The 25,211-nt window shown below is 55.6% G+C and overlaps 2 protein-coding genes and 2 long non-coding RNA genes across 9 annotated transcripts in view; 2 read left to right on the top strand and 2 right to left on the bottom strand.

Annotated features, from left to right (window-relative positions):
- Window positions 1-1,479: 1,479 nt before the first annotated feature.
- On the top strand, window positions 1,480-5,880 carry LOC114118393 (uncharacterized). Its single transcript, XR_003591759.3, has 4 exons — window positions 1,480-1,758; window positions 2,305-2,447; window positions 2,644-3,096; window positions 3,657-5,880. It is a non-coding gene; the product is annotated as an uncharacterized LOC114118393 (long non-coding RNA).
- Window positions 5,109-12,743, bottom strand: FXYD2 (FXYD domain containing ion transport regulator 2). 2 transcript variants are annotated; one of them, XM_027979246.2, is made up of 6 exons: window positions 12,591-12,743; window positions 8,100-8,138; window positions 7,841-7,915; window positions 6,194-6,230; window positions 6,005-6,035; window positions 5,109-5,389 (listed from the first exon to the last, which is right to left on the bottom strand). In XM_027979246.2, the coding sequence occupies exons 1-5, from the start codon at window positions 12,607-12,609 to the stop codon at window positions 6,011-6,013; spliced, it is 195 nt and encodes a 64-aa protein (XP_027835047.1). In that variant the 5' UTR covers window positions 12,610-12,743; the 3' UTR covers window positions 5,109-5,389; window positions 6,005-6,010. The 2 variants fall into 2 exon arrangements, with proteins under 2 accessions (XP_027835047.1, XP_027835046.3); XM_027979245.3 differs by lacking the exon at window positions 12,591-12,743 and adding an exon at window positions 10,032-10,116.
- A 6,358-nt stretch (window positions 12,744-19,101) lies between these two features.
- Window positions 19,102-21,079, top strand: LOC121816630 (uncharacterized). Its single transcript, XR_006056274.2, has 2 exons — window positions 19,102-19,196; window positions 20,556-21,079. It is a non-coding gene; the product is annotated as an uncharacterized LOC121816630 (long non-coding RNA).
- A 1,542-nt stretch (window positions 21,080-22,621) lies between these two features.
- FXYD6 (FXYD domain containing ion transport regulator 6) overlaps window positions 22,622-25,211 on the bottom strand; it is a 36,292-nt gene continuing 33,702 nt past the window's right edge. For 4 of the 5 annotated variants that reach the window (XM_027979244.3, XM_042232682.2, XM_060399732.1 and 1 more), the window contains exon 8: window positions 23,639-23,805. Coding sequence is in view for 1 of the 5 variants with exons in the window: in XM_042232683.2 (XP_042088617.1) it covers window positions 23,785-23,805 (21 nt within the window). In the remaining 4 variants the exon portion in view is untranslated. Of the gene's footprint in view, window positions 23,806-25,211 lie in introns of all 5 variants that reach the window. The other variant, XM_042232683.2, reaches the window with a different exon arrangement.

Here is a 25,211-nt window from a genome sequence, read left to right on the forward strand (position 1 = left end):
CCTCCACTGCTCTCAGGGGGGCTGGTGAGCCCAGTCAAGCTGGCAGAGGGTCCAAAGGTGGTGGGGCCTCCCAGGACGGGTCAGGCCATGTCCACACTGCGGCCCAAATCGCGCTCCAGGGTGTCGGGCTGAGCGTGGACTCAGGGCCTCTGCCTCCTGGCCCTGAATAGTGTCCTAGAAGAATGCACTGGCGTGCTGCGACTCATGGGGTCGCAAAGAGTCGGACACGACTGAGCAACTGAACTGAACTGAACTGTAGGCATTAAGGACAGGGCTGGGGTGCCTGCAGAGTTCAGGAGCACCAGGTGTCCACACTGGGAGAATCTTCGAGAGTATAAACAAAGCAGCCGCTGGTCTGCGAGGACCATTCTGGAGCCCAGACTCCTCAAGTCAGACGTTGTTTCTCCATCTGGGGGAAACTGAGATTGGGGGTGGGCGGGGACATAGCCACCATCCCATAGTTCACAACTGGTCAGGCCAGGGCTCACATCCAGGTGGGTTGATTCCAGAGCCTGTGATCTTAACTGTCATCAGGGACAAAATGCTGGCTGTCGCTAGGACAGGCCCCTAGTAGCCCCTTCCTGGTTCAGGCTCCAGGGGTGCACACAGACACACCACCGGCCTCCTGACCGGACTGCAATGCCCAGCAGCTCTCCCTGCCCCCTGAGAAGCTGGGAAGCAGCAGGCACAAGTGATCCCTCATTCGTTCCTCTGGTTGGCCAGGCACATGCATTTACTGAGCGCGTACTACACACCTCTGATGGGTGCGGCACTGGGGGCTGGTGGGTAAACCATTAGATGCCGCGCCCACCCTCATGTGGTTTGCAGACGGAGGCAGACAGACATGAAGGAATGGTCAGAGTCTCAAGAGACGCAGCATCTCTAACAGGTCCCCTGGGAGCAGGGTTCAGGAAGGGTCTGGGAGCCGCTGAGACCCCGCGGGACTCATCGCATCCTGCTCGGGGCGGGCGACTGAGGGCTGAGGCCGCTCCCCAGTGATGTGACTCACTGCTTCAGGAGCAGATGGTCCTCGGACAGGAGACCTGAAATGTTATTTACTTCAGGGCGGGGCCACTTGGCTCCAGGCAGCTGGGTTTGGCACGACTCTGTTACTGATTGATAGGCCTTTCAGGAAACAAAGACCACGAGAGAATGCAACACGCTCCTGGCTCTGGGCCGAGCCGGCCTCCTCTCCTTTGCTTTGTCAAGTGTATCTTTTTTGTCTGCCTTCATCACTTGCTGGGCACCTCTGTTTTAACTGCTAGGAGGGAGTGAGCGTGTGTGTGTGTGTGTGTACCCCCAGCCTCCCTGGGCACTGTTCATCTAGGGGCTGGGGGTAACAAGGGGACCAGCTACAGGTCCCACTTACCCCTTCCTAGGGCCCCTTGACTCTGAAGTCAACACCTGCAATTTTGGTCATGTGTTTGCTTTTTCCAAAGCCAAGTCCAGAGACAGACGAGGGCGTTTCAGGGTCATACAGGAGGCAGAGGCCAAAGCTGGCAGGGAGACCAGCGTCCCCAGCATGGACGGTACTGGGCTGCTGATGAGGTTCTGGGCCTCAAACTGCTGCCCCAGCCTGAAACTTCCCCTCCTATAACCTCCCCTTGGCCGCCTCACCTGGGGAATTCCTCCTGGTGATACCAAGGAAGCCCTTCGGGGAAGCAACAGCAAGAATTTCTTGTAACAGGAACCAAGTTTAAGAGCTCCAGAGGCCAACGGCAGCCAGGGGTGCCCCGGGGCCTCCGGGAGAGTGGGGAGGTCAGTAGGGTCAGCGCAGGCAGCCTGAAAGTCCCCCTAAATAAGTCACCGAATCAGAGCCTGGGGAGCCACCACCCTGGGTGCAGCTGGTTCCAGTGCTGTCCGGGCCTGAGGCCCGTCCACCCCTGGGGAAAAGCCCCCACCTGGTTTCCCATGGCGACCTCCCTAGGCGCCCCCCACCCCCGGGGCCCCCAGAGTCAAGCTGAGGTCATGGACCCCAAGGTCCCATGTTCTAAAAAGGTTTCCTTCCCATGCTCTCAGCCACTCAACTGCAGAGGATATTGAGTGTCCCCAGTGGGGGCGGGGAACACCGAGGCCGAGCTGAGGGTTTCTTCTAAGGCTGGGTCACTCGGCCATCTCCCTGGCTGTCTCAGCACAGTCCCTGGCTCCGTGATTCCCCTCCCAAGGCCCTGTGGCTGCTGTGGTCCTGGCTCCAAGGCCCGGGCCCGATCCATCTTCCCAGCCAGAGGCTCACTGTGACGACAGGACAAGGCCAGGCGGCTGTGGCATTGGCCTCTGATCTCCACCTCCCCCCTCCCCCCCCAGGGAGTTTGTCAGGCAGATGATGAAGAATGAGCGCCTGGCAAGGAGCGGGTCACCACCGCGCAGAGCCCTGCTGAACTGCAGTTCAGACCTCAGCTGCCCGGAGCCGAGGATCAACAGGGAGGCCATTAATCTCTCCAGCAGGGGTGAGTGGGAGGAGGGCCTGGGTCTGGGGGAGCCTCAACAGCCCCCTCTGCCCTGGACCCCTCTTCAGCTCAGCACCCCCAGCCCCACCCCATCCCTATCGGCCCCGGGAACCCACCCCCTAGGACAGGTTGGGGCCAGTGGGGATGCTCAGGGTGGGCTCTTGGGGACTCCCCTTTCTTGCTTGCCTCTCTGCAGGTCCTGCTCATGATACTGATTAAATCAAAGTATGTGGTTAGAGGCTACATAACTACCCCAAGCCGAGGAGTCCGTGCAGGCCACAGAGGGTCTCTACCTTCCAGGAGGAATGAGGGCTCAAGACCCCAGAGCAGGGCAAATTACACCAGAGGGGTGTGCACACAGAATGCAAATAACCCAGGGCGCTCCTGGGAAACCAGGGCACCGGGTAGACCCGGAGGCCTCTTCCGGCAAAGGACGCCCAGCCCTTTGTTCAGTCGCTCCTTCGTGTTCGACTCTTTGCGACACCATAGACTGCAGCTTGCCAGGCTTCCCTATCCTTCACCATCTCCCAGAGTTCGCTCAAACTCACGACCGTCAAGTCGGTGATGCCATCCAGCCACCTCATCCTCTGTCTCCGTCTTCTCTCAGCCCTTAGACTGAGTTGAAAACGCCGTTTGAATAGGATTCGGGGTAAGACACATCCTCCCTCTGGTGGTGACAAACGGAATTGCATCCCCTCAGACTAAGGCTGTTTTTGTCTCTCTTGCGTGATTGAAAGTAATTCATTCAATCACGTCCCAGTCTTGGTGTTCATTCGTGACTTAATCTGTGTATGAATTGTGGAAAATCCCAAAGTGAAGTGAAAGTTCAGTAGCTCCCAGTCCTTGTGACGTTCATGGAGAGGGAGGGGGAGAGTGTTCATGAGGACATTGAAGGTTACCTGGATCCGTGGCTTTCAGCAGTGGCTGCTCTCCTGGGAGCTGGTTAAGTAACAGCTGGCATGGGCCCACCCCAAGGTTAATATTTGACAGTTCTGGAGGGGACACTGAGTAGTTTGCACAGCACCCCAGGTGCTCCAGGGTGACAGCCTGGGATCCAGGGAAGCCTCACGGTTCACGGGGATGGAGGGCTTACAGCGGGGGTTAGAGGCTGAAGTGACTCACCCAGGACCAGCCCCCTCCAAGGCAGCTGGGTTGGCAGGCTTGGGGCCTGTGTACAGAACCTTCTAGAAACACGACTCCTCTCCACAGCTCTTCTCCTCAGGTGAGCCTCAGGCCTGGAATACCCTTCTTCCTGTTTGCCTTGCTGCTACATCCAAGAAATTTCAGGAGCGCCCCCTCCCTGAAATCCCCCATGGCTGGACCTGCCCCATCCTGTTCATTTCTCCCACTGTTGTGGACAGCTCCAGTGTCTTGGAAGTCCTGAATTCTATTTAGGGGGTTGGCCTGTCAGGTTTTATTTGTCATCCGTGAGCTCACATTCAGAGGAGGATGTCACGAAGACCTTGGCCCTGAGTTGCAAGAGCCAAGTTTTCCAGTCTGTGTCTCACTGGAGTGTCTCCTCCCAACCCACGGGGTCAATGAGAAGGACTCTGAAATGGACCCAGAGACCTGGGTTGTTGCTCTGTCTCTGATACCGGCTGGCTGTGTCACCTGGACAAGTCGCTGCCTTTCTCAGGACCTCAGTTTCTCTTTCTGAAAATTAAGGATTGTCTATTTTGCTCCCTACAGGCCTTTGGTGGCCAAGCCTTCTGTGACTCTGTGAGGGCTGGTGGTCCTGGGGACAGTGGATTAAGACAAAGAACTCAATTCTCAAGCCGAGTGTGGCCTACACTGCCTCCAGTGCCCTGCATGTTCATTTCAAACTCTGCTGACTTGCTGTTGTCTTGGTTTCCTGGTCCAATCTCCCCCGCTTCCCTTGGACGCTCAAAAGCTCAGATGAGGAAATGGACACTGGGTGGTGCCATGATCCCACTGTCCCATCCAGCCTCAGAGCCGCCTCTCTCCTCTCACCAAGGGAAGGGAGGGAAAGGGGAGACAGGCTCCTTCCAGAGGGCAGAAAGTGCACTGTGCTGTCTGGGGGCTGCAGGCATCAGTAATTCAGGGGCTGGTGGAAGGGCTAGCCTGACACCATCTCGGGTTGAGGTAGGGTGGAGGCCTACCAGCATGGATGGGGGCTAGGGAAAAGGTTACAGAGGCCCCACCCTCACTGTCCACTCTCTGGCCTCTGGCCCTGAAATTAACCAAGCCAGCACTGAAAGAGGTGGATAAGATTAGGTCAAACTTGAGGCCCCCTGGCCCCAAGAGTGGAAAGGGCATGGCTGGAGCTTGGCACCACAGTTGGGGGTGAGGGATGGGGAGAGAGCATGTGCCGAGGACGCCCCTGCCCAAGATCCCTAGACCCACCCATCCTGGCACGCCGGTGCACTTGGGGAAATGTGGGCAGAGCACCTAACAACTAAAACACGGGCAGCCCAGGGCAGGGCCGCCTTGACTCCCACTGGAGAGATCCTACAGCCACACCCAGGGCCCTGGGCGACCCAAGGGCTTTGAGCCTGTGACCTTCGGCCAGCTTTCTCTTTGCCTGGCATTTGGAAAGCAGGCTGAGTCCTCTGTCCCAGAGGCTCTCAGCAATTTGGGGGGTGAGGAGAGGCCTGGAGATGATGGCATTGAACTTCTTACTTTCACAGGCACGTGAGCGAATAAGCAAAAAGGCACAGACCAGGCTGTATTAACTCCAGCTTGGAGGAGCGGATGGTGGCAGTTACAGGAGAGAAGGAGCGAGGGAGGAGGCCAGGGAAGGAGCCGTCTCCGAGGCCGGCTTTATTATTAACATGGGGCGGAAGGAGGTGAAGCCCACCCGGGGGGGTCACGTGGAGCCCGAAGCTTCCTTCAGCCCGAGGGCCTGACAGTGCTGGGACAGAAGTCTGCAGCTCAGGGAAGACTTCCAAGCAGCCCCGGTGCAAGGGTGGGCACGGCTGGCTCTGCAAAGAGAAAGGCAGGATGGGGGCTGTGAGCAGGGCTGCAGAGGCTGGGGCTTCCATTTCATCCCTTACCTTCCTCTGGCGCATCTCTGCAGCCTCCCTTGGTCACACATACTACACACATTTTTTTTTTTCTGTTTGTGTGTGTGTGTGTGTGTGTGTGTGTGTGTGTGTGTTTTGCCATTATTTTTAAAAGGTGGGAACAGAGAACAGATACGGGGACGCAAGTTGGATGGAGCAGGTGGGACGGGCTGAGAGAGTAGGGTTGACATTTACACAGGACCATGTGCAAAGCAGATAGACAGCAGGAAGCTGCTGCGGAGCACCGGGAGCTCAGCACGGTGCTCCGAGATGAACTGGAGGGGTGGGATGGGGGTGGGCGTGGGGGGGAGTCTCAAGAGGTCGGGGGATATATGTATACTCACGGCTGTACAGAAACTAACATATTGTAGAGCAATTATACTCTAATAAAAATTTTTAAAAACCAACAAGGAAAAGAACCACACGAGGGTGACAGAGACCTGCCTGATGGATGAAAGACCCTGAAACTTTCCCGGCCGAGTCCTTAGCTTCTCCTTATTATCTAGAGCCATTGCCCGCTCCTCGCAAACCTACCTCTCCTCAGAGCCCATCTTCAGGAATTTGCCTGGGATGGAGGAAAGCAGACAGGTAAGAAACGGTAGTGGGGTGGAGGGGGCCGGGATTCAGGGCGCCCTGAGGCTGGGGACCCTCCTCACCAGCCTGAGAGACCAAACCCTCCACCGGCCCCTCCCACCTCCATCAGTCACCCCGGCCGGCACTCACCGGTGCTTCTTCTTGGCCCCGCAGCGGAATCTTTTGCCTTAAAGAGAGAAACGAGGTTAGTTTGACAAGGAGACCCTCTCTACCCTGGAGGCCTCAGCTCCGTAGCCCCTCCTTCCCTCTCTCCTGCCAGCGCTGCTCCGTGTCCGCCTCAGAGACCACAGCTGACTGTCTCTCTTTATATATGGCTGGACCATAAGCGTTCAGAAGTCCAAGTCAGCCAGCTGGGCAGTCAACAAAGATTATTGTGGCGGCGGCTCCACGGTGGACTGTGTGTGTGTCTGTGTTGGTCACTCAGGCGTGTCCAACTCTTTGCGACCCCTCAGACTGTAGCCCGCCTTCTCTGTCCGTGGAATTCTCCAGGCAAGAGTACTGGAGTGGGTTGCCATTTCCTTCTCTAGAGGATCTTCCCGACCCGGGTATTGAACCCTAGTCTCCTGCATTGCAGGCAGATTCTTTGCCGTTTGAGCTACAGGGAAGTCCGTGGCAGACAATGAGCGCGATGGGAATGGTGCTGAGACGGGGCCGTCACAGCGTGCCCCACCCCACGCCCCACTGGGCATGTGGACGCTGCTCGAGAAGAACGGCAGGAAGTCCAGGGCAAAGGCCCTTGCTCACGCCCATCCGCCTTCGCCACCGCGAGCTCAGCCACACCACAGCGGGGCCCTCAGGGAACCGCCAGGGGAATCGGGGAGGCTGGCCCTGTCTGCAGATTGGAGGCATCAGGTTGAGGGGTGGGGGGGGGGGGGGCACCATCTAACACGCCCGTTAGAATCCCAGGACTTGGAAGTGGATGTGCTACATTCCGCATCTTCTTTCCACCGGCGTGTTTCTGAGTATTTGTCTTCTGGTTGCACCAGTCCGCAAGCACTTATTAAGCCCCTGCTGTGTGCCTTTGGGGCCGGGGTAAGGCAAGGCGCTTTCTCTCCCCTAGAACCCCCCACACCTACACTGCTCCCTTGGCTGTCGCGTCTTTGACTGCCAGCCCTAACCTTGAGAGACAAGAGGGATCATCCCCATTTAACAGATGAACAAACTAAGGCCCTGGGGAATAAGGGATCCACGGTAATCCAGCAGGGAGCCTAAGGCCTCGGGCTGCCAGGGGTACTTGCCTTCCTGCAGCAGGCCGGGGTGGGGGTGAGGTGCTTTGGAACCCACTCTGTTTCAGATCTGGCTGCGGCACCTCAGGCAGGCTGCTGCACCTACCACTGCGGGTCTGGTTTTTTCATTTGGAAAGTGGCGACAGTGGCGGCCATCCCTCAGTTTGCCGAGAGGATTAAATGGGCCAAGAAAGCGCTCAATTCTGGGGGAGGGAGCGTCCAGTGGAGGCTGGTTCCCTCCCTTCCCCTGCCCCAAGGGCACTGAAGCCTCCCGGGGCCAGCAGGACCCGGTTCCCCATCTCAGCGGCACCCCTCGGGTCCACTAGAGGGCGCACTCGAGGAAAAGGGCATCTCCTGGGTGGTCTGCGGACCAACAGCCCCCTCTGCATCAGAGTGTCTGTCCGTTCTCACATCCTCCGTGGGAGAGGCGAGGGCGCCCAGGAAGCGGGTGAGAGGCTCTCCCCTCCCCACCCGGGAAGCCAATGTGCTCAGCGGCTTTGAGGAGCTGTGCCCACCTCAGCACCCCCTTATACAGGACGGCCCCACTTACTGAGGATGATGACGAGCCCCACGATGAAGGCCAGGGCGGCGAAGATCAGGCCCCCATTGCGGACGGTCTCGTAGTCTGGGGAAGGACAGGGCGGGGAGGTGGGGTGGGTGACACAGACCCTTCCCCCAGCCCCACAGTAATAACTCGGGAAGATGGGGCACATGACCCAGGGCTGGGAGAGGCCAGGAACTGTGGATGCGTGGTCGGGGGCCGGGAGGGTCACTCAGGAAGGGTGGGAGGAGGGGCCCGCCAGACTCACCGTAGTAGAATGGGTCCTCGTTCTCCTTGGGGCTGCCTCCTGAGAAGAGAGCCAGTGCGGGGTGGGGTGAGCCACAGAAACACGGGGACTCCCGTGCTTGCAGTCCCAGCACCCCCAGAGGTTCAGGGGGGCCAGGGGAAGCTGCTGGAGGGACATCCCAGGAGCAGGGGCTGGTTATGCCACTGCGGGTGACACCATCTGCCCTCGGTGGCTCCTGATGGTCTGGTTGGGACCCACCACTGAGCCTCCAAAGTAGGGACCCACGGTGCCTGGGGGTGGGGTGGGGCTGGCATTTCTGGGAGGCTACAGAAGCATCTTCCATAAGCCTCAGCAGCAACCTCTCTCCATATGACTAATCAGCCACAAGGTATTGGGTTTTTCTATAACATCTTACAGAAAAATCCGAACAAACTTTTGGGGCAACCAATACTTGGCGAATATTTGTGAAGTGAACCAATGAATAAATAAATAGAACCTTAACGTTCACCGAACAGGAGGAAACCAAGGCCCCGTCTGAAGACTTCTCTAAAGTTCCGGTAAAAGTTGGAGGCAGAAATGAGTCTTGGACCCCTGTTTCTAGATCCTTCTATCCTACATTGCTATCCTTAGGGGAAAGCAAATTTATTTCAGAAACAGTATATTGGCATGCGGCAGACTGAGGCTAACGAAGCAGTAGCTCATTTAACCGTCGTGACAATCCTGTGAGGCATTAATAGTCTTCCAGTATCATCCATGAGACAATGGAGGCACAGGGGGGTTAGGCAATGCACTCAGAGGCACACAGCTAGAGAGGGGCAGAGCTGGGAATGACCCAGGCCATTGGTTGTAAACAGTAGAGGTGCTTCACCCCTTTGCTGTGCTGCCTGTCACATGGTCAGGGGGAAGGAGACATTTCAAGACGGGTGGTCCCAGGCAGTCTGCAGCCCCCAGCAGAGGTCATGGCTCTGCCCTTCCGCCCTGTTAGCTGAGTGCACTTGCTGGAGGGCAGCTGGAGGGCACCCGGCCAGAGCTTTTCTGCCATGTCTGGTGGTGGCCCCTCTTCTCTGCCCTGCTTGAGCCCCTTCTTGGCACTAGGGAAGCAGTGCCCAAGGTCAAAGGAACGCGCCAGGCCTCACCTCCCAGGCTGTGCTGGACTGGGCCCTGGGCGATGGGGTCCGGTGAGCCCAGCTCACGCCCTGGGCCAGGAGAGTTTGGGTTAGGAGGGGTCCGCTGAAGGGCCTGAGGGGGCCCCAGGCACCTGTCCCCATGCAGAAGGCCTCTGAGGTTGTCTCCCAGTTTCAGTTCAAGTCTTGTTCAAGGTCACACGGGCGTTAGTGTCAGAGCCATGATGGGACTAACCACTCCCCTTGCTGCTCCAGGAAACTGCCTCCTCCCTGACCACCTCGTCTTGAGCCACTGGGAGAGCCCACCCCACCCAAAGACCTCAGCTTTTCTAGATCTGGCTCAAAGACCACCACAGTCCACAGCGGGCCCAGGAGATTCCAGACCTGATTGCCCTTGTTCGCAGGATGCCTTCTAGGCATGTGTCCTGAACCTTGGGGCTCTCGCCCTAAAGCCAGGCTGAGAAGGCTGACTGGGGGGCCCACTGCTGCCCTGCCTCACCCCCATCCACCTCCTGTTCTCGGTTTAGTCCAGAAGATGCATGCTCACCACCCCCCACGCCCCAGAACCTCCTACTTTCTGGTGGCACCCATTTTCCACCATTCAAGCTAGATTGCTTTGGCGTTAAGGTGGGATCCTCTTTTAAAAGCAGATTTTCTTAGAGAGGAGGCTGGCTGGCACGCACGGTATGAGAGAGGGGTGCTGGGTGCTCTGGAAGGCAGGGATGCCCGGAGACGGAAGAGGGGGTCCTGTTCACCCTCCAAAGATGGTCCAAGCACCTCCTGCTTCACATACACGCATGCACACACACACGCACACACATGCACTCACCGTCATCTGTCAACTCTGCCATTTCCCCCACAGACCAGGCCCGTGCCCGCTGCCCTCTTCCCGTGGCCTCTGCTTCGGGGAGACTGCCCGGCTGTGGGGTGGCCAGAGATGGGGTGGGGGCATTAAACATTAACAGTGCCAGGTAATATTTACCCTGGTCACAAGAAAAGCCCGGGTGTGGACAGTGGGGCTCCCGCTGAGGCGTGAGGTGGTGCAGGGGCAGTGGGGGCAGGGAGGAGCTGGCCGTTTTTCCAACCCTCCCAAAGGAAATTTCCAGAGAGAAGAGCCATGGAGTCCACCCGCCAGGTGGAGAAGTCACAGCTGGGGCCGGTACAGTAGGGAAGCGGGGGTTTTGAAATGCATTCAGCGTGTACTACAGCTTGCAGGGGACAAGGTCAGGGGTCCCACGGAGGCCCTCGACCCTAGCAGCCACCCACGTCTCCCACCACTGTGCAGGCTGCTGGTGCGGCTGGCACCTGGCATTCGGGGCTTTCTTGAGGTGGTCCCAGGGTGCCTGGCCCCTCAACCCACTCAAGCCCCCGCCCCGCCCCCGGTGCACTGTGCCCGCTTCCAGGCTTTCATGCCCGGGAACACCCTTTCCTTTGTACCTTTTTCCTCCATCCAGGCCACATCTAACAGCTCACACCTCGGTCAGAAGGGCTCCAGTCACCCCTCACTAAGCCCTCTGTCCCCGCAGCCTCTGGCATGTCCTTCTCCAGCCATGAAGCCCAGCTTCCATGCCAGTCCCCACGTTACGCCACAGGCTCCTCTGGGAAGGGACCCAGCCGGACCACGGAGAGAACGCCTTGCTTTTAAGTTTCTAACTGTTATTCCCTGGTGCTTTGTGTCATGTCCCCATTTTATATATGAGGCATCTGAGGCACAGAGAGGCTGTGGCCCTGGCTCAAGGGCACACAGCTGGCTAGAGGCAAGGTGAAAACCGGCAGCCAGGGCCTTGCTTTGGGAGGCAGGGACTCCTTCTCCCTCCACTGCGGCCCCGTTCACGTTGGGGGCCCGGTGCTAGGTCCTCCATGGATGCTCATACTCCTGGCTGAGTTCTAATCAGTCAGATTGGCTTCCAGAAGAGGCTGATGCTCAACTGCAGCTAAAAGGCCAGGTTAGAGGTCATTGTCCACCAAGGGCAGGTTAGTCCTTCAAAAGGACTCCATCTATTAATCCTCTTGGAGCAGTGACAGGGGATCAAGGTTTGAGTTCACTTCCTGGCTCCTCCACTTGCTAAGCATGTAGCCCCAGTCAAGTTATTTAATCTCTATATGCCTCAGTTTCCTCATCTATAAAATGGGTTATTGTGAGGAGAAAGTGAGATCATGCAGTGAAGGGCATGGTGGGGGGCCTGGCACACAGTGTCATTATTGTTAACTGTTATACACTGTCACACCAAGAAAGCCACCCACTTTCCAGCAAAATGAACATGGGGGTGAGATGGAAAGACAGACTGTCACGGCCTGCAGACCAGAAGCTGAGACACCCATTCATCTCTTCGGCTTCCAAGGCCAAGTGATGGAAATTCATGAAAACACTACCGAGCTGACATTTGGCAGGCACTGAGCATGTGTCAGGCTCTTGCACGCACTGTCCTGCTGATTCCACATTTGACCCATTCCACGGGTAAAGAAACTGAGCTGGTCATTGCCCCCGCAAGGACCCCTGGAGCTGGCCCGGGCAGTGCCATGATCCCCAGTGGACAGCCCAGGAAGACTGAGGGCAGGGAGACTGGGCGACTTGCCTGAAACACCCAGTCAGGGACAAATCCAGGGCTAGAAAGCCAGACCCCCATGACTGTGCTCCCCAAACTCCTGGGGCTCTCCACACAGAGAGTGATGCCCCCTTATTATATATTATCTTGCTCCCTTAGTACATGTTGTCTATCTTTGTAAGCTACCGTGCATTCTTTCTGGAGTATAAAAATAGGTGGAAAGTTCATAGGTACATAGATAGCTACATACATAGCTACATAGATCAATGGTTATGCTAGATAATAGGTAGATAGATGGGCAGGAGATAAAAGAGAAATAGGGAGCAAATCAATAGCTACGCCTACAATAGTTACATTTTTAACTGTGTGTGCATGACACTGTCCTAAAGACTTTATAAAAACCAACTCATTTAATCATCACAGCAACTTGATGAGGCAGGGAAGGCATTATTATCATCCCCGTTTTGTAGATGAAGGCACAGAGAAGTTAAATAACTTCCCAGAGGTCAGGCGGGTGGAAAGTGGGAGAACCAACCTCTGAACCTAGCAGTCTGGCTTCAGAGTTCCTACAGCTGGACAGAGAGATGACTGTCAGAGAATGAGGGCTGTGGGACAAGTTGCCTTCGCAGCTCTTGACAGCTCAGAGATGCTGGGGGCAGAGATCACAACACACCCAGGCCCCCAGAAGGAGGTGCCCTCGTTTAGAAATCTTGCCTCTCACCATTGCTGCTTTCCCTATACTCCTAGGGAGCTGGGGGTGCTCTTGAAAGTGATGGGGTAGACACTTGTGTCAGAATCCAGGACGGTGGCGGGGGGGCAGGGACGGGGTTCAGGGCACTCACCCAGGTACCACCTGTCCATAGCAGGAGCTGCTGGCTGTGTCTTCAGAGGATGAGAGAGTCGTGAGGTGCTAGTGACCCAGGGCCTGAATGCGAAGAGCCGGCCTACCTCTCTCCACAGCCCAGCTGAGCCCACGGGCAGGAAGAGACAAAGGCAGGGAGGAGGGGCTGGCAACGGAGCCCTCACCTCGTGCCTGCCTGCCGGGCCGGGCTGGGCTGGGCTCCACGTGAGAAGGGGGCAGATTCTCTGACCTCCAAGAGCACCTGAGAAAGGGGGGGAGCTGTGAGTGTCCACAAACAAACCGCAGCCCCGACACTGGGGTGAGATGCCTCCGTGTAGCCCGGGGCGTCTGCAAAGGTCACCAGGAGCCAGGAAGTCCCTGGCCAGGGCCTCAGCCTGTGGAATCAGAGTCCCCGATCTTCCCCTGTCCCTGGGCTAGGGGCATCTGAGAGAGACACTCAGGGCACACAGGGGTCCCCCCAAACCTTTCCCCAGTGACATCTTCTTCCTCCAGCTCAGCTGGCCTTGGCCCTGATGTATGCGTCCTCAAGGGCCTGTTCTGGAGCCCAGAGCCCCCCGAGACTGGACAGGACGGTGGGCAGCCCCTTAGAGGCTGCCCCGGGTGGGAGGGAGTGCTTGCTGGCCATGGCGCTGGGCCCAGGGTGCCGTCAGCCGCCTCCTGTGTCTCCCAGGAGCCGGGCGGAGATGGGGAGCAGCTGGGGCTGCAAGGAGGAGCGGGTGAGGAACCTGGGCTTCCTCGGCTGGGACCCCTTGCTTGGACCGCAGGGTCTGAGCTCAGGCTGTAAGGTCAGACCTGCCTGTCTGTCTGGAGACACCAGCAGCTTCACGAGGCCCCGGAGGGATGCCTGTTGGTGCCGCAGGGTGGGGGGGGCCGGAAGACAGCACTTTTAGTGGGAGGGCCCGTCTCCCAGCTGGAGCCAGGAGCCACTCGGGGGAACCGGAGGGCAAGCAGTGTCCCCTCACTCACCCCAGCTCAGCGAGGCCTGTTCTCTGGCCACTGGGGCCCCTGTCAGGGCCTGGAGGGAGCCTGCAGCAAGCAGTCTGTGAGGCCCACTGGGGACCACGGGCTCCTACGGGCTCCTCCTCGGTCCCTCGTGGGTCGCCCCGACACAGACAGTGAAAAGCAGGGACTGCGAGGTGCGGGTCTGGCCTGGGCTCCGGTCAGATGGCACCCACCACTCTGCCCCTCCTTAGCAACACTTCCTGCCCCAAGGGGATGACTAATGTACCCCCAGAGAACCACCCGGGCTGGAAAACACTGCGGAAACAGAGACAGGCAGACCTGGGGGGAGTTGTCTGGCTGGTATGAGATCTGTCCTGGGGAGCCATACCCGCCCCAGCCGGCAGCCCTGCTTCTAGGCTCCTTCCTCTTTTCCCTACCACCCAGAAGGCTGCCCAGGGGCCTAGCTGCTCACCAGACGCTGCCCCCGCCCCACCCCCCACCCCCTGCCCCCGGGCACATGCTGCCAGTGGAAACCTGCGTGCTCACCGACCAGAGCCACAGCGCAGACATCCCCCAGGCTGGGAACTTGGAGAAACTCCTGAATCTCAGGACCAGATTAGAGGTTGCCTGGTGCAGACTTATCAGTGGCCCTGAAAGAAAGTAGAGGCGTCAGCCAGGACCACTCCCCACCTCCCCCACCCCCAACACACACTCTCTATCACACATACACACACACACACACACACACACACACACTCTCTCTCTCTCTCACACACACACACACACACACACACACTCCCAGACACGAACGCTGTGAAGAAAGACATCTCCATCCCAAATGGAGACCCTGAGCCCCGTGTCATGGATTAACTAGAAGGAGCTTCCCAGGTCATCCCCCTAACTCCCTCACTTTACCGAGGGTTCCCTCTCCTGCTCACACCCCCTGAGGACTGTGCATTCGTGCATGCTGTTACTCAGTCGTGCCTGACTCTTTGCGGCCCCCTGGACTGTAGCCTGCCCGGCTCCTCTGTCCATGGGGTTTTCCAGGCAAGAGTACTGGAGCGGGTTGCCATCTCCTCCTCCAGGGGATCTTCCCGACCCAGAGGCTGAACCCATGTCCTCCGTGTCTCCCACATTGCAGGCGATTCTCTACCGCTGAGCCATCGGAGAAGCCTTAAGTAAAGGCCAAAACTGTTCTCGTATCCTAGAAGCCCTTCTGCACCTGGCCCCAGGGACCCCTCCGACCTTGTCTCTAATGACTGCCCTGCCCCTTCTCTCTATTCCAGCCATACTGGTTTCCTTGGTGATCCTCTGACCCTCCAGACACACTCCTGCCTCAGGACCTTTGCACCTGCTGTTCTCTCTTCCTGAAGACACTCCTTCCAGAAAACTCCTTGGTTGAACTTGCTCAGGCAATGTCCATTCCTTGCATCCTAGCCTATAATCTACACACCTACTCTGTAATATTTCAGATCCCTTCTTAGCCTTATTATATTTTTGTAGCACTTACTACAGCGGATAAATTCTATATTTTCCTTAAGTTGCTTCTCACTTCTCTCTCAACTAAAACTAAATTCCAGGACAGCAGGGGGTTTTTGTTTGCTGTGCTTGTTCCTAGATCCCCAGTGCCAGAACAGGGCCTGGCTCTGGGTGGACCCCTGGTTTCGTTAAATGAATGAATGGTTTCCAGAAGTGAAATAATTTTGCCAGTGGCACAGGCATACTCACAGTATGCCTAATGCAACCTCTTCTCATGACTCACCTGCTCTCTAATAAGTAGCAAGAACTAGTTTGTCCCCACAGAGAGAGAGTGGGTGGCCAGCTCCCCCCAATCCCCTGTTGGCAGCTCCCCTAGAGTCCTTCCTGGGGAGTTCCCCGTCCCTGCCCCTCAACTCCCCTCCAGCACTTCACTTGGAGCCCTGCAGAAATTTTCATGAAAGTGTTCATTCAGGGGAAGCCAGATGTTTTAAGTTAAGGGGGTCCTGGCCCTCTCCCCTCACTCACACCCAGCCCTTCCTTGTCCTGACTGAGCTCATCAGCCTAGCTGACACTGAGACACCCTACATTCTTCCAGGGAGGTGTTGGCTCCTTCAACCTGGACCAAGGCCCACCATCCCCCAGAGAGAAGCCCAGGGGAGCCTCTCCCCCTATATGTCTCTTCAGGCAGGTCAGGGATCCCTGCAGGCACAAGCACCCACACTTAAATCCTGTGCATCCTTCTCCCATCTGTAAAATGGGGTGATAGCACCTACCTTGCAGGTCTGTCGCAGGAATAGAGGTGATGTAGGAGAAGGCCTGGCCAAGAGGGTCCTAATAGATGCCACCTTCACCACCCCCACCCTAGGCAGGCCTCCAGGAGACAAGATTAACTCAAAGTTAATCTCTTCCCCAGGCTGTCCCCAGCAGGGTGATCTTTAAAGTGGGCTCTTGGGGCACATTTCTGCCCAAGACCTTCAGCATGATCTCTGCCAGCCAACCACCCACCCAGCACCCCAAAACTTCCCTTCCTCCCCTGACACCCCACACAACATGGCTGTTCCTTGCTGGTGTCTGGCCCCTTTTCTTGTTCTTCCAGTCTCTTCTGGGGTATGGGGGCAACTGAGGTGGGAACACAATTCTTTCATCTAAAGACTACAATGCAAAGACCCCCCCAACCCCTCTTATCTGTTGTTCCAGGCTGGAGCCAAAGAGGGGCACACTCTGCTGTTTTCCCCAAGACCCAGAAATCAAGGAGCTCTTTGGAAGACATGGAGAAGTGGTCCCAACTCCCAGACCCCACCTTCAGCACTAGCCCGTCCAAAGGCACAATGTTCTCAGCTGGTGTGCCTCAGCCTCCCCTGTCTTCCCTAGCAGGCCTCCTTCGACCCCGACTCCTCAGCCTCGGGCAGCCATCTGGGGTGGTCATGGTTGGGCTGGTGGGTGAAGAGTTGAGAGGCTGGGACATCGCCTGAGCCTTGTCTCCAGCACTGAGGCAAAGGCCCTCATTGCCAGCCTCCCTGGGATAGGATCCTCCAGATCCACCAGCCCTGGACCTAGGGGCTGCATGGCAGTGGGCACAGCCTTGGACTCCAGGCTTCCCACCAGTCCTGGAGGTGGCTCGCAGTTGGAGAGAAGCCAGGAGCCCCTAGAAAGTCCGGTTCCTGGCTCAGGTCCGTCCTCAGCCGTGTGGCATGCACGGTCGCCTGGCAGGGAACGTGGTGGCTCTCAGGCCACAGCTGTGCTGCCAGAGGTCCCAAACCCCAGGGAACACTAGCTCCTGCTATGGCTGTGGGTGCCAGGGTGACTGGGGTCTTATAAGGCAGGGCTGGGAGGAGGTGGACCCTGGAGGGTCCATTCCTTAACAGTTGGCATCAAGATGGCCTGAGCTGTGGGGCACACAGGTCCTGGGAGCCGCCAAGGGGCAATGTACTCAGAGTCAAGGTCACCCAGGCCTTCCTGCTCCCTGAGCAGGCGGGAGCTGGGGACACCCTCTTGTTTCTACAGCTGGTGACAAGGGCAAGCCCATTTGACCCACCTCTCCAGCAGCGAACACCCTGGAGAGAAATGCATTCTTGACTTTTCTAAGAACTTGCGTCTGGGCTTGAACAGAACAGAGGCTGTTTCTCTCCAGTGGCAGACAGTCTCCTTCCAGTAACCACATTTCTGCTGATCTCTGAAAACTAGCTCCAAGCTCACCACCTCCAGGAAGACCACCAGGAGCAGACCCACCCCCTGCTGTTCCAACCCTTCCTCCATGACCTTCTGGATTCCACTGCCATGGCCCAAATAGCTCACATCTGGCTTTGTAATCATTTTTGTCTTTGACTTCAGAGACTACCAAGTCTGTCCTGGCTTCTTCGAGCACACAGATTACCAGGTCTGGAGTCTGGCCCCCATCTCTGCTCACGTGGTAGCAATTCCATCCATTTTATCATTCACAACAGTTCTGAAGAACTCTGGTCTCTTTGTTTCATTGATCCCACTCATCCAAGCAGGTTTTGTGATAGTCATGGAGAAGGAGACTCTCAGGGTATGTAGGTAAGTTAGAACTTGAGCCCCAGTCTACAGGACAGAAGGGGAACCCTGCTATCACAAAAAGGGCACAGAGGACCTGAATGGTCATACAAATATTAATAATGTAGACCCCCCAAAAATGTTGCCTGCCATTTCAATAAAGAATGCTGCCCTCCATCAAACCAGCAGCCACTGCTGATGACAGTGTACCCTGAAGGAATTCAGGGTGGAGAAAAACAGCGAATTGGCCCTAGATAGCTAAGATGCATATCAAAGGAATAATTTCAATAAGCCCAGAATCTTGCATCTTCCCATACATAGAAAGGCACTAAAGTCTTAACTTGGGATGCCTGGTTTTTACGATTAGCAGTAATCTTTTCATGTTTAGCTACTTTTTTTTCCCCAGTAGAAACTCCTATATATCCTGGTTTCTCCCTTACCTCTTTGGAACAGTTCTACTGCTTGAGAGCTACAACAGAGCTGCTTGAGAGGCCATCTCCCAGACTACAGTCCTCAGTAATTTTTCATTGTTGTTCAGTTGCCAAGTTGTGTCTGACTCTGTGTGACCCCATGGACTGTAGCATGCCAGGCTTCCCTGTCCTTCACTATCTCCTGGAGTTTGCTCAAATTCATGTCCATTGAGTCAGTGATGCCATCCAGCAATCTCATCCTCTGTCTCCCCCTTCTCCTCCTACCGTCAATCTTTCCCAGCATCAGGGTCTTTCCCAGTGAGTCAGCTCTTCATATCAGGTGGCCCAAGGATTGGAGGTTCAGCTTCAGCATCAGTCCTTCCAATGAATATTCACAGTTGATTTCCTTTAGGATTGACTGGTTTGATCTTGCTGTCCAAGGGAATCTCAAAAGTCTTCTAAAGCACCACAGTTCAAAAGCATCAATTCTTTGGTGCTCAGCCTTCTTTACGGTCCAACTCTCATATCTGTACATTACTAGAAAAACCATAGCTTTGACTACATGGACCTTCGCTGGCAAAATGATGGCTTTTTAATAGTCCTCAATAATACCCCCAAATAAAACATAATCCTCAACTTTAAGGTTGTATGCTTATCTTCAGTTGACAATAACATAATATATACATGTAAATTTTTCAGTATTTTTATGTCCATAATCTCACTTTGACCCTGTGAGGTAACAGGAAAGATACTGATGGACCCATTGTGCAGTTGAAGAAACCAAGGCTCCCGAGACTACACAGGAGCCCAGCTTACACCATGGCTAGGAAGGACTTCATTTTGCAGAGACGGAAACTGACAAAGATGCTGGGGTCTAGCCCAGATCACACAGCTGGAGGGAACACAAGGGGTGTCCTGAGCCTTTTTCAGTTTCAGCAGGCACTGGCTGGGAGGCAGGAACCCCCTCTTCTGGACGGTGCAGAGGGCCAACTGCCTGGCAGCCCCTACCACCGCGAGTCCTTCAGGACACCCGATCACAGCATCACCTGCTCTGCCATCACTGCCTTGGCCGGTGGCCTGCTATTGTGCAACCAGGCACGGGGCTGGGGCTGGCCCCATAAAATCAACAGCCGGTTGGCTTGGTCTGGCTGATTCTGCCCCACTGGAGTTCAACTGCGACAGCAATGAATCAGGCTAATGGTGAGAAGTGGCCATTCTTCCTCTCTGTGGCCTGGAGACAGGTATTTCCAAGGCTCCTCCCCTGGCTCAGGCAAACACACCTGACCTACCAGCCCCCTCCACCCCGCCTCCTGCCCCCAGTCTCTCTCACGCTCTCTCCAGGCCCAGGGTGAGGCAGAATAGCCAGGGACAAGGTGGGGTGAACCAGACAGAGCTGGACAGCTCTCTCACCCCTGTCCCGCCAGCCACCCCTGCCAACCTAGGATCCTGGGGAGGGCAGAGCTCTCCTTCCCACAGGAAGAAAAGGTGCCCAGTGACCTTGGGGTGTGCTTCAGCCTGGAGACCCCCTCACCCACCCCTCTCTCCCTGCTGCTTGCACTCTGCCTCTGACTCTCTTCCAAGAACAACGTGGCAACTTCCAATCCACAACCTGCAAAAACAAAAAAAAAGTGATAGGGGAGGGCCACAGGCCAGGGTAGGGGTGGGGAGCAGGCAGGCTGACCTATTTTTATGTGGTGCTAAGCAGCATAAACAGCTCATGCAAATAGACTTGAAAATTGCAGGAGCGGAATTCAGGGGGAGGTGGGGAGCAGGGGGAGCGGCTGGGAGGTGGAAGGTGTAGGACAACCTGAGGTTTCTGCCTGAGACCCTTCTGGGAAATGGCACATCACGGCAGCTTTCCTGTTCAGTCCAGCTTTCCCGTTCACTCCTTGTTATATTCAACCAAGCCACAAATATAAGCCAAGTGCCCTAGAGGCTGAGTGGACAGACGAGGTCCTGCCTGCATGGAGTACGAGTCCGGAAGAAAGACATGCCTGGACTTGACTCCTCTCCCCTGACCTGCGCCCTCCAGCTAGACTGGCTCATCCATCCATTGGTTGGGGCGTGAGGGGTCCTCAGTTAGGCCTGGACACTTAGGTCATTCTGGGTAGGTTCTCGGAGCCCATCTTGCCCAGAGGATTCTACATGCTGGTCCTTTTCCTTCACCTTGAACACTTCCAGTGACAGGGAGCTCACTCCAGTCTTGGATCATCATAGCCTGGGAGCTAAGGACTTACTCACATGAGGCCAAGTTTTGCCTTTTTGCCTCCTGCTCACGTTCACCTCATGGCCCTGGGTCACTTCCTCTGAATCACAGGGTCACACTGCCTTAGACCTGCATGGGCCTTGCCTAGACCTTGGCTTTGCCAGCAGCAGTGCAAAGTCAGGCAGGTCCCACCGAGCTTCAGCCTCCTCATCTGTCAAATAGGGATGCCATCATATATAGCTCTGAGCTCTAAATGAGTTGGAACCCATGAAGACCTCAGCCCAGGGTTTGGCACATAGTAGGTGCATGGTAAATGTCAGCTGTCTTCATTCATTCATCCATTATTATTATTTTGATCATCAGTTTCTTTGTTCTTTATGTGTCTTGCTTCCAGACCACTCACTTCCCACAGGACCCTCCTCAGAGCACAGTTCAGCTAGTTGATGCCCCAAAGGGATCGCCAGGCTCCAGTCGCAGTCTCACCAGCCCAGACGATCCTCTTCCTCTGTCTGGATGCCAGCCTCCTGAAGAAGGAAGCCAAGCCATGTGTGTTCTGTGAAGAACGTTGGAGACCGCCAGCCTGCACCCAACGCCTAGCTCCTCCATCTGCCAGTCATGTGGCCCTAGACCTGTCACAGATTTATCAGAGAGGCTGTAAAATGTGAATATCGAGCTCAGAGATCATGCCAGATCGCCAGGAGAAATAGGTAGGTGCTCAGAGTCTGGCAGAGTAGAGAGAACCATCTTATGGTTTATGCTAGAGATGAGAACTACTATTTTCTATTGTTAATATAATTATTATGAGAAAAATCAGAACCTCCCCATTGGACTTGCTTACACTTGTTTTTATTGTTTCATATTTTCTTTTCAATAATGAATGTGTGGAGAAAACCACCAACTTATAAAAAAAATTAATCTCATTTTCGTTTATGGCGGTGCTGGGTCTTTGTTGCTGCACATAGGCTTTCTCTAGCGGCGGTGAGTGGGGGCTCCTCTCCAGCGGTGGGGCGCAGGCTTCTCACTGCGGTGGCCTCTCTTGTTGCGGTGGTTTCTCTTGTTGCGGAGCTTGGGCTCTAGAGCGTGCAGGCTTTAGTAGTTGTGGCGCACGGACTTAGTTCCCCCACAGCATGTGGAATCTTTCTGGACTAGGAATCAAACCCATGTCCCCTGCATTGACAGGTGGCTTCTTAGCCACTGGACCACCTGGGAAGTCCCTCACTAACTTTTGTACATCTGGGCCCTCTAAGGATCTTCATTCGGCCTTTCTCTGCAACTGCTGCAAAGCCTACAAACACCCTGACCCATAGTCAGAGTTCCTGATTGGTGGTTGTGAGCTTATATATACAAAGTATGACCAGAGCTGTTTCAGCCACCACGATCTCTGGGTTGACAGTGTTGAGTGTGATCTCAACTATAAGCCTCAGTCTTTCCAAGGACCTAGGGGACTGAGGGTACAAGTAGTGCAGGACAGGCATGTCCCGGGGGTGACCAGGGCATGGCTGAACCCCGCAGTCCCTCAGGACCTGTGCCTGTGATCCTGCAGCTCCAAACAACTCATAGAATCTAGACAGACTCTATGAAGATTTTCTGAGACTGTAAAGCGTTCCAGGCATTCTTATGTCTGAAGGAGACATAGTCCTTGCTCCCTAGGAACCAGGTCTCACAATAAAGACACACAAAACACTTGGGAGGTGGGGGCCACACCTGGATGACCTCCAAGGAAGACAGCCCCATCAGCTGTGTTTGTTTGGCCAACAGTCCTTCTTTAAAAACTGAATTGGAATGCCTTTGGGAGGACAGTCTAGGTGACCCCATGGCCCTATGCCCCATCTCCTGTGTCACTGCCAAAATGGACATTATCCACCTGGTCTCTACAGTACGGATCCAAGGCATAGAGTATTAAACACGAAGCTATAAAGGCAGGAGCCAGTGTGACTACATGCACAGAAAAGAGGGGCCTTATCTACCTCAAGTCTGAGAAGGCTTCACAGAGGAGGGGGTATTAGGGTTTAGAGAAAGATGAAAGGGTAAGGGCTTTGATCATAACCCAAATAACTCACCCATACCCCTCTTTGTCAAGTTCTTAGATATTGGCTCCAGAACTGACCAGAGGGACAGGTTAGAACCTTTTAGTCCAGGCCAGCAAGCCCTAAGGACTCCCCTCTCTCCAGGACATGTAGGAGGCACGGGTAAGGCTGTGGGGTGGAGCCTGAACCCCGTGACCTGGGGTGGGAGCAGGAGGAGGAGGGGGTGCAGGCAAAGGAGGGGAGAGGAAGGGTGGCTGGAGAAGCAGCGGGGAGGAGCTAAGTGGTCAAGCAGCCAAATTAAAGAGCATCCAGCTGCCCTGCGGCCGTCACTTCCTCCCTCTGGCCAAGGACACCCCCCCTTCAGCCCTTCGAGCACCACAGGTCCTACAAATACACACATTCTTGCACAAAAAGGAAAGCACCTCAGAGCCGCTAGGAAACAAGTGGTATTTTATTCCTTTTTGTCCTTGTTGAGAGGAGAGATCACGACACAGAGAACGGCAGTCCTGGTCACAGCGCACGGTTTGGTCAGTTTCCACGAGAACACAAGGGGCAGGAGGGGTGGGCTCTGACTTTCCACTCTCTTCACCACCTGGGACCTCCTGCTCCTCCCCCTGCAGTGGGGCTGCCTGGAGCCCTGCCCGCTCCTTAACCTGGTGCCAGGCTAGCAGAGGGGGCAGGGGCTGGCACTGCTGCCTGGCCAGCAGGGTGGAGACAGCCAAGCAGAGGACCCCTGCTCTTTCTCCATGCTGCCCCTCCCCAGAGCACGGGCCCCAGCCAAATGCATCCACTCAGCCATCACCTGCCAGAGCCCCAGTTCAGGGATGAGAGTCTGGGTCCAGGCGAGCTGGCTATAGATGGGAGTCTCTGGAGCAGGGAAGGCTGGAGAAGGGCGTATGGTTCCAGAGCCCGGGGGGTTATTGCTGAGAAGACACGCAAGGAGCACATTTCCCCGGGGGCAGGGTAAGGCGGGGCATATGGGCACCAGGGAAGGGGTTCAGCCGCCCGAGGGCAAGGTGGGCTCATCAGCTCCTTGCTGGAACCTCCCACTGCCAAGAGACCTCAGCACAGATTTGGTCCAGGGACAAGTATGGAAGCAAGGTTCTCACAAAAGGAGTGAAAAGCGGCCATGCACAAGGGTCATGAAGGTGATGTAAACCCTCCCAAGTCCCAAGCCAGCTGGAGATTCCCACCAGACCCCCGTATCCACCCTGAAATCAAGAGAAGGGACTGGTCTCTCAGAGAGAAGCAGACTCCCAAGAGTGGGAGGTGACGGGGCCACGGAGAGAGAGAGGAGCTGGCAGCCACCTGGCTCAGCTCCAGCCCAGGAAGGTGGGTTCAGGTTCACTAAAGCACAACGTCATCCACAAACAAGCAACCACAGAGATCACAGTCATCAGACACACACACACAGACACACACGTCACAGGAGGTGGACGAGACCACAGGCTCCAGGTGGGGGAGGTGGGGTTGCATTATTCAGTTGAGGACAGGTGTCGAGGGGCTGGGGACACATAAGCTCTTGGCTTCTCCTGGGGAAAGACCCGCTGCTGAAGTGGCCGGTTTTCTTAAGCATCAGTATTTGCATCTAAAGGTTCAGGCAGCTGCCTTCAGGTTCTGGAGGTCGAAGCAGAAGAGAATTCAAATTAAAACAAACCTCTGGCTTCCTTTCAAACCTCTCCATCCACGCGTCTCCCAGCCATTCCTTAGGGCAGCCCCTCTGCCCATGGGAACGCCTAAGATGAGACCCACTCCAAGTGCCCTGTTTCCAGTAAACCAAGGAGGGTGAGTCTGAGAAGCAGGACCAGGAGATGAAGGTGGAGGAGGGCATGGAGCTCAGTGGGGGCTCTCTCAGGGGAATGGAAGCTGGCAGATGAAGACATGGAAAGGACTGTTAAACCGGGTTTCTTTCTCAGGACACCCTCAAGAATTGCTCACAGTCCTGAGACTCAGGAGAACAGGGTTTCCAAGGAAGTTCTAGTTTAAAAAAAAAAGACAATTGTTGGCTCAAGGCTCCTCCCTGGCACCTCCCCACAGGGCCCCCCAGATTCGGAACCACCAGCTGCTGTGATGTGGACAGATCACTGAGCCACAGTTGGGACACCTGCCACCTGGATTGGATCTATAGCCACGTCAAGCTGAGGCATCCTTGACCTCCCCAGGGCCCAGCTAGAAAATGGAGGTAATGAGCCCCACACTGCCCACCCACGGGGCTGTCATGAGAATAGAAAAGCACTTAGGAGTGAATTCAAATGCTCCCATGTTGTTAGCATCACGGTAAGAGCTGGTATACCGGCATTCTAATCCAGAAATTTCTTTCAACTCTTTCAACAATTTAGGATAAAGTATATCCCTTATTTGGGGCTTCCCTGCTGGCTCCATGTTAAACAACCTGGCTGCTAATGAGGAGACGTGGGTTTGATCCCAGGGTTGGGATGATCTTCTGAAGAAGGAAATGGCAACCCACTCCAGTACTCTTGCCTGGAAAATCCTAAGGATGGAGGAGCCTGGTAGGCTGCAGTCCATGGGGTCGCTAGGAGTCGGACACGACTTAACAACTTCACTTTCACTTTTCACTTTCATGCGTTGGAGAGGGAAATGGCAACCAGCTCCAGTGTTCTTGCCTAGAGAATCCCAGGGACGGGGGAGCCTGGTGGGCTGCTGTCTCTGGGGTCGCAGAGTCGGACATGACTGAAGCGACTTAGCAGCAGCAACTAAACCACAACATATCCCTTATTTGTACAGAAAAAAAAGGCAGAGTGAGCTAACAGAAGACTGCCCCCTGCTATGTCCCAGTATGTTGCAGGGTATGTCATAAAGGGAGACAGGAGGGAGCAGAGGGGTATGGTGGAATCCAGCCCTCAACTATCAATACAAAGTCCTTGAGCTCAAGTTCCAGTCCGTTACTTACCATCTGTATGGCTCTTCTCTCTGACCTCAATTTATTCATCTATAAAATGGGGCTACACCCCACCTGTCCTACTCACTTTTTCTGGCAGACTTGAGTGAGTTTGTGTATGTGG

Source organism: Ovis aries, chromosome 15, assembly GCF_016772045.2.
Source record: "Ovis aries strain OAR_USU_Benz2616 breed Rambouillet chromosome 15, ARS-UI_Ramb_v3.0, whole genome shotgun sequence".
In the NCBI taxonomy this organism is placed as follows: Eukaryota; Metazoa; Chordata; class Mammalia; order Artiodactyla; family Bovidae; genus Ovis; species Ovis aries.

What these genes read in the sequence shown, in the direction of transcription:
- FXYD2 (XM_027979245.3), bottom strand. Translation starts at nt 10,053, where the DNA reads ATGGCAGAGTTGACAGATGACG. An exon ending in GGCAGAGTTGACAGATGACG is followed by an intron (nt 8,139 to 10,031) that starts GTGAGTGCATGT and finishes CTCTCTTCTCAG; the next exon opens with GAGGCAGCCCCAAGGAGAAC. An exon ending in GGGGCCAAGAAGAAGCACCG is followed by an intron (nt 6,036 to 6,193) that starts GTGAGTGCCGGC and finishes CCTCCATCCCAG; the next exon opens with GCAAATTCCTGAAGATGGGC.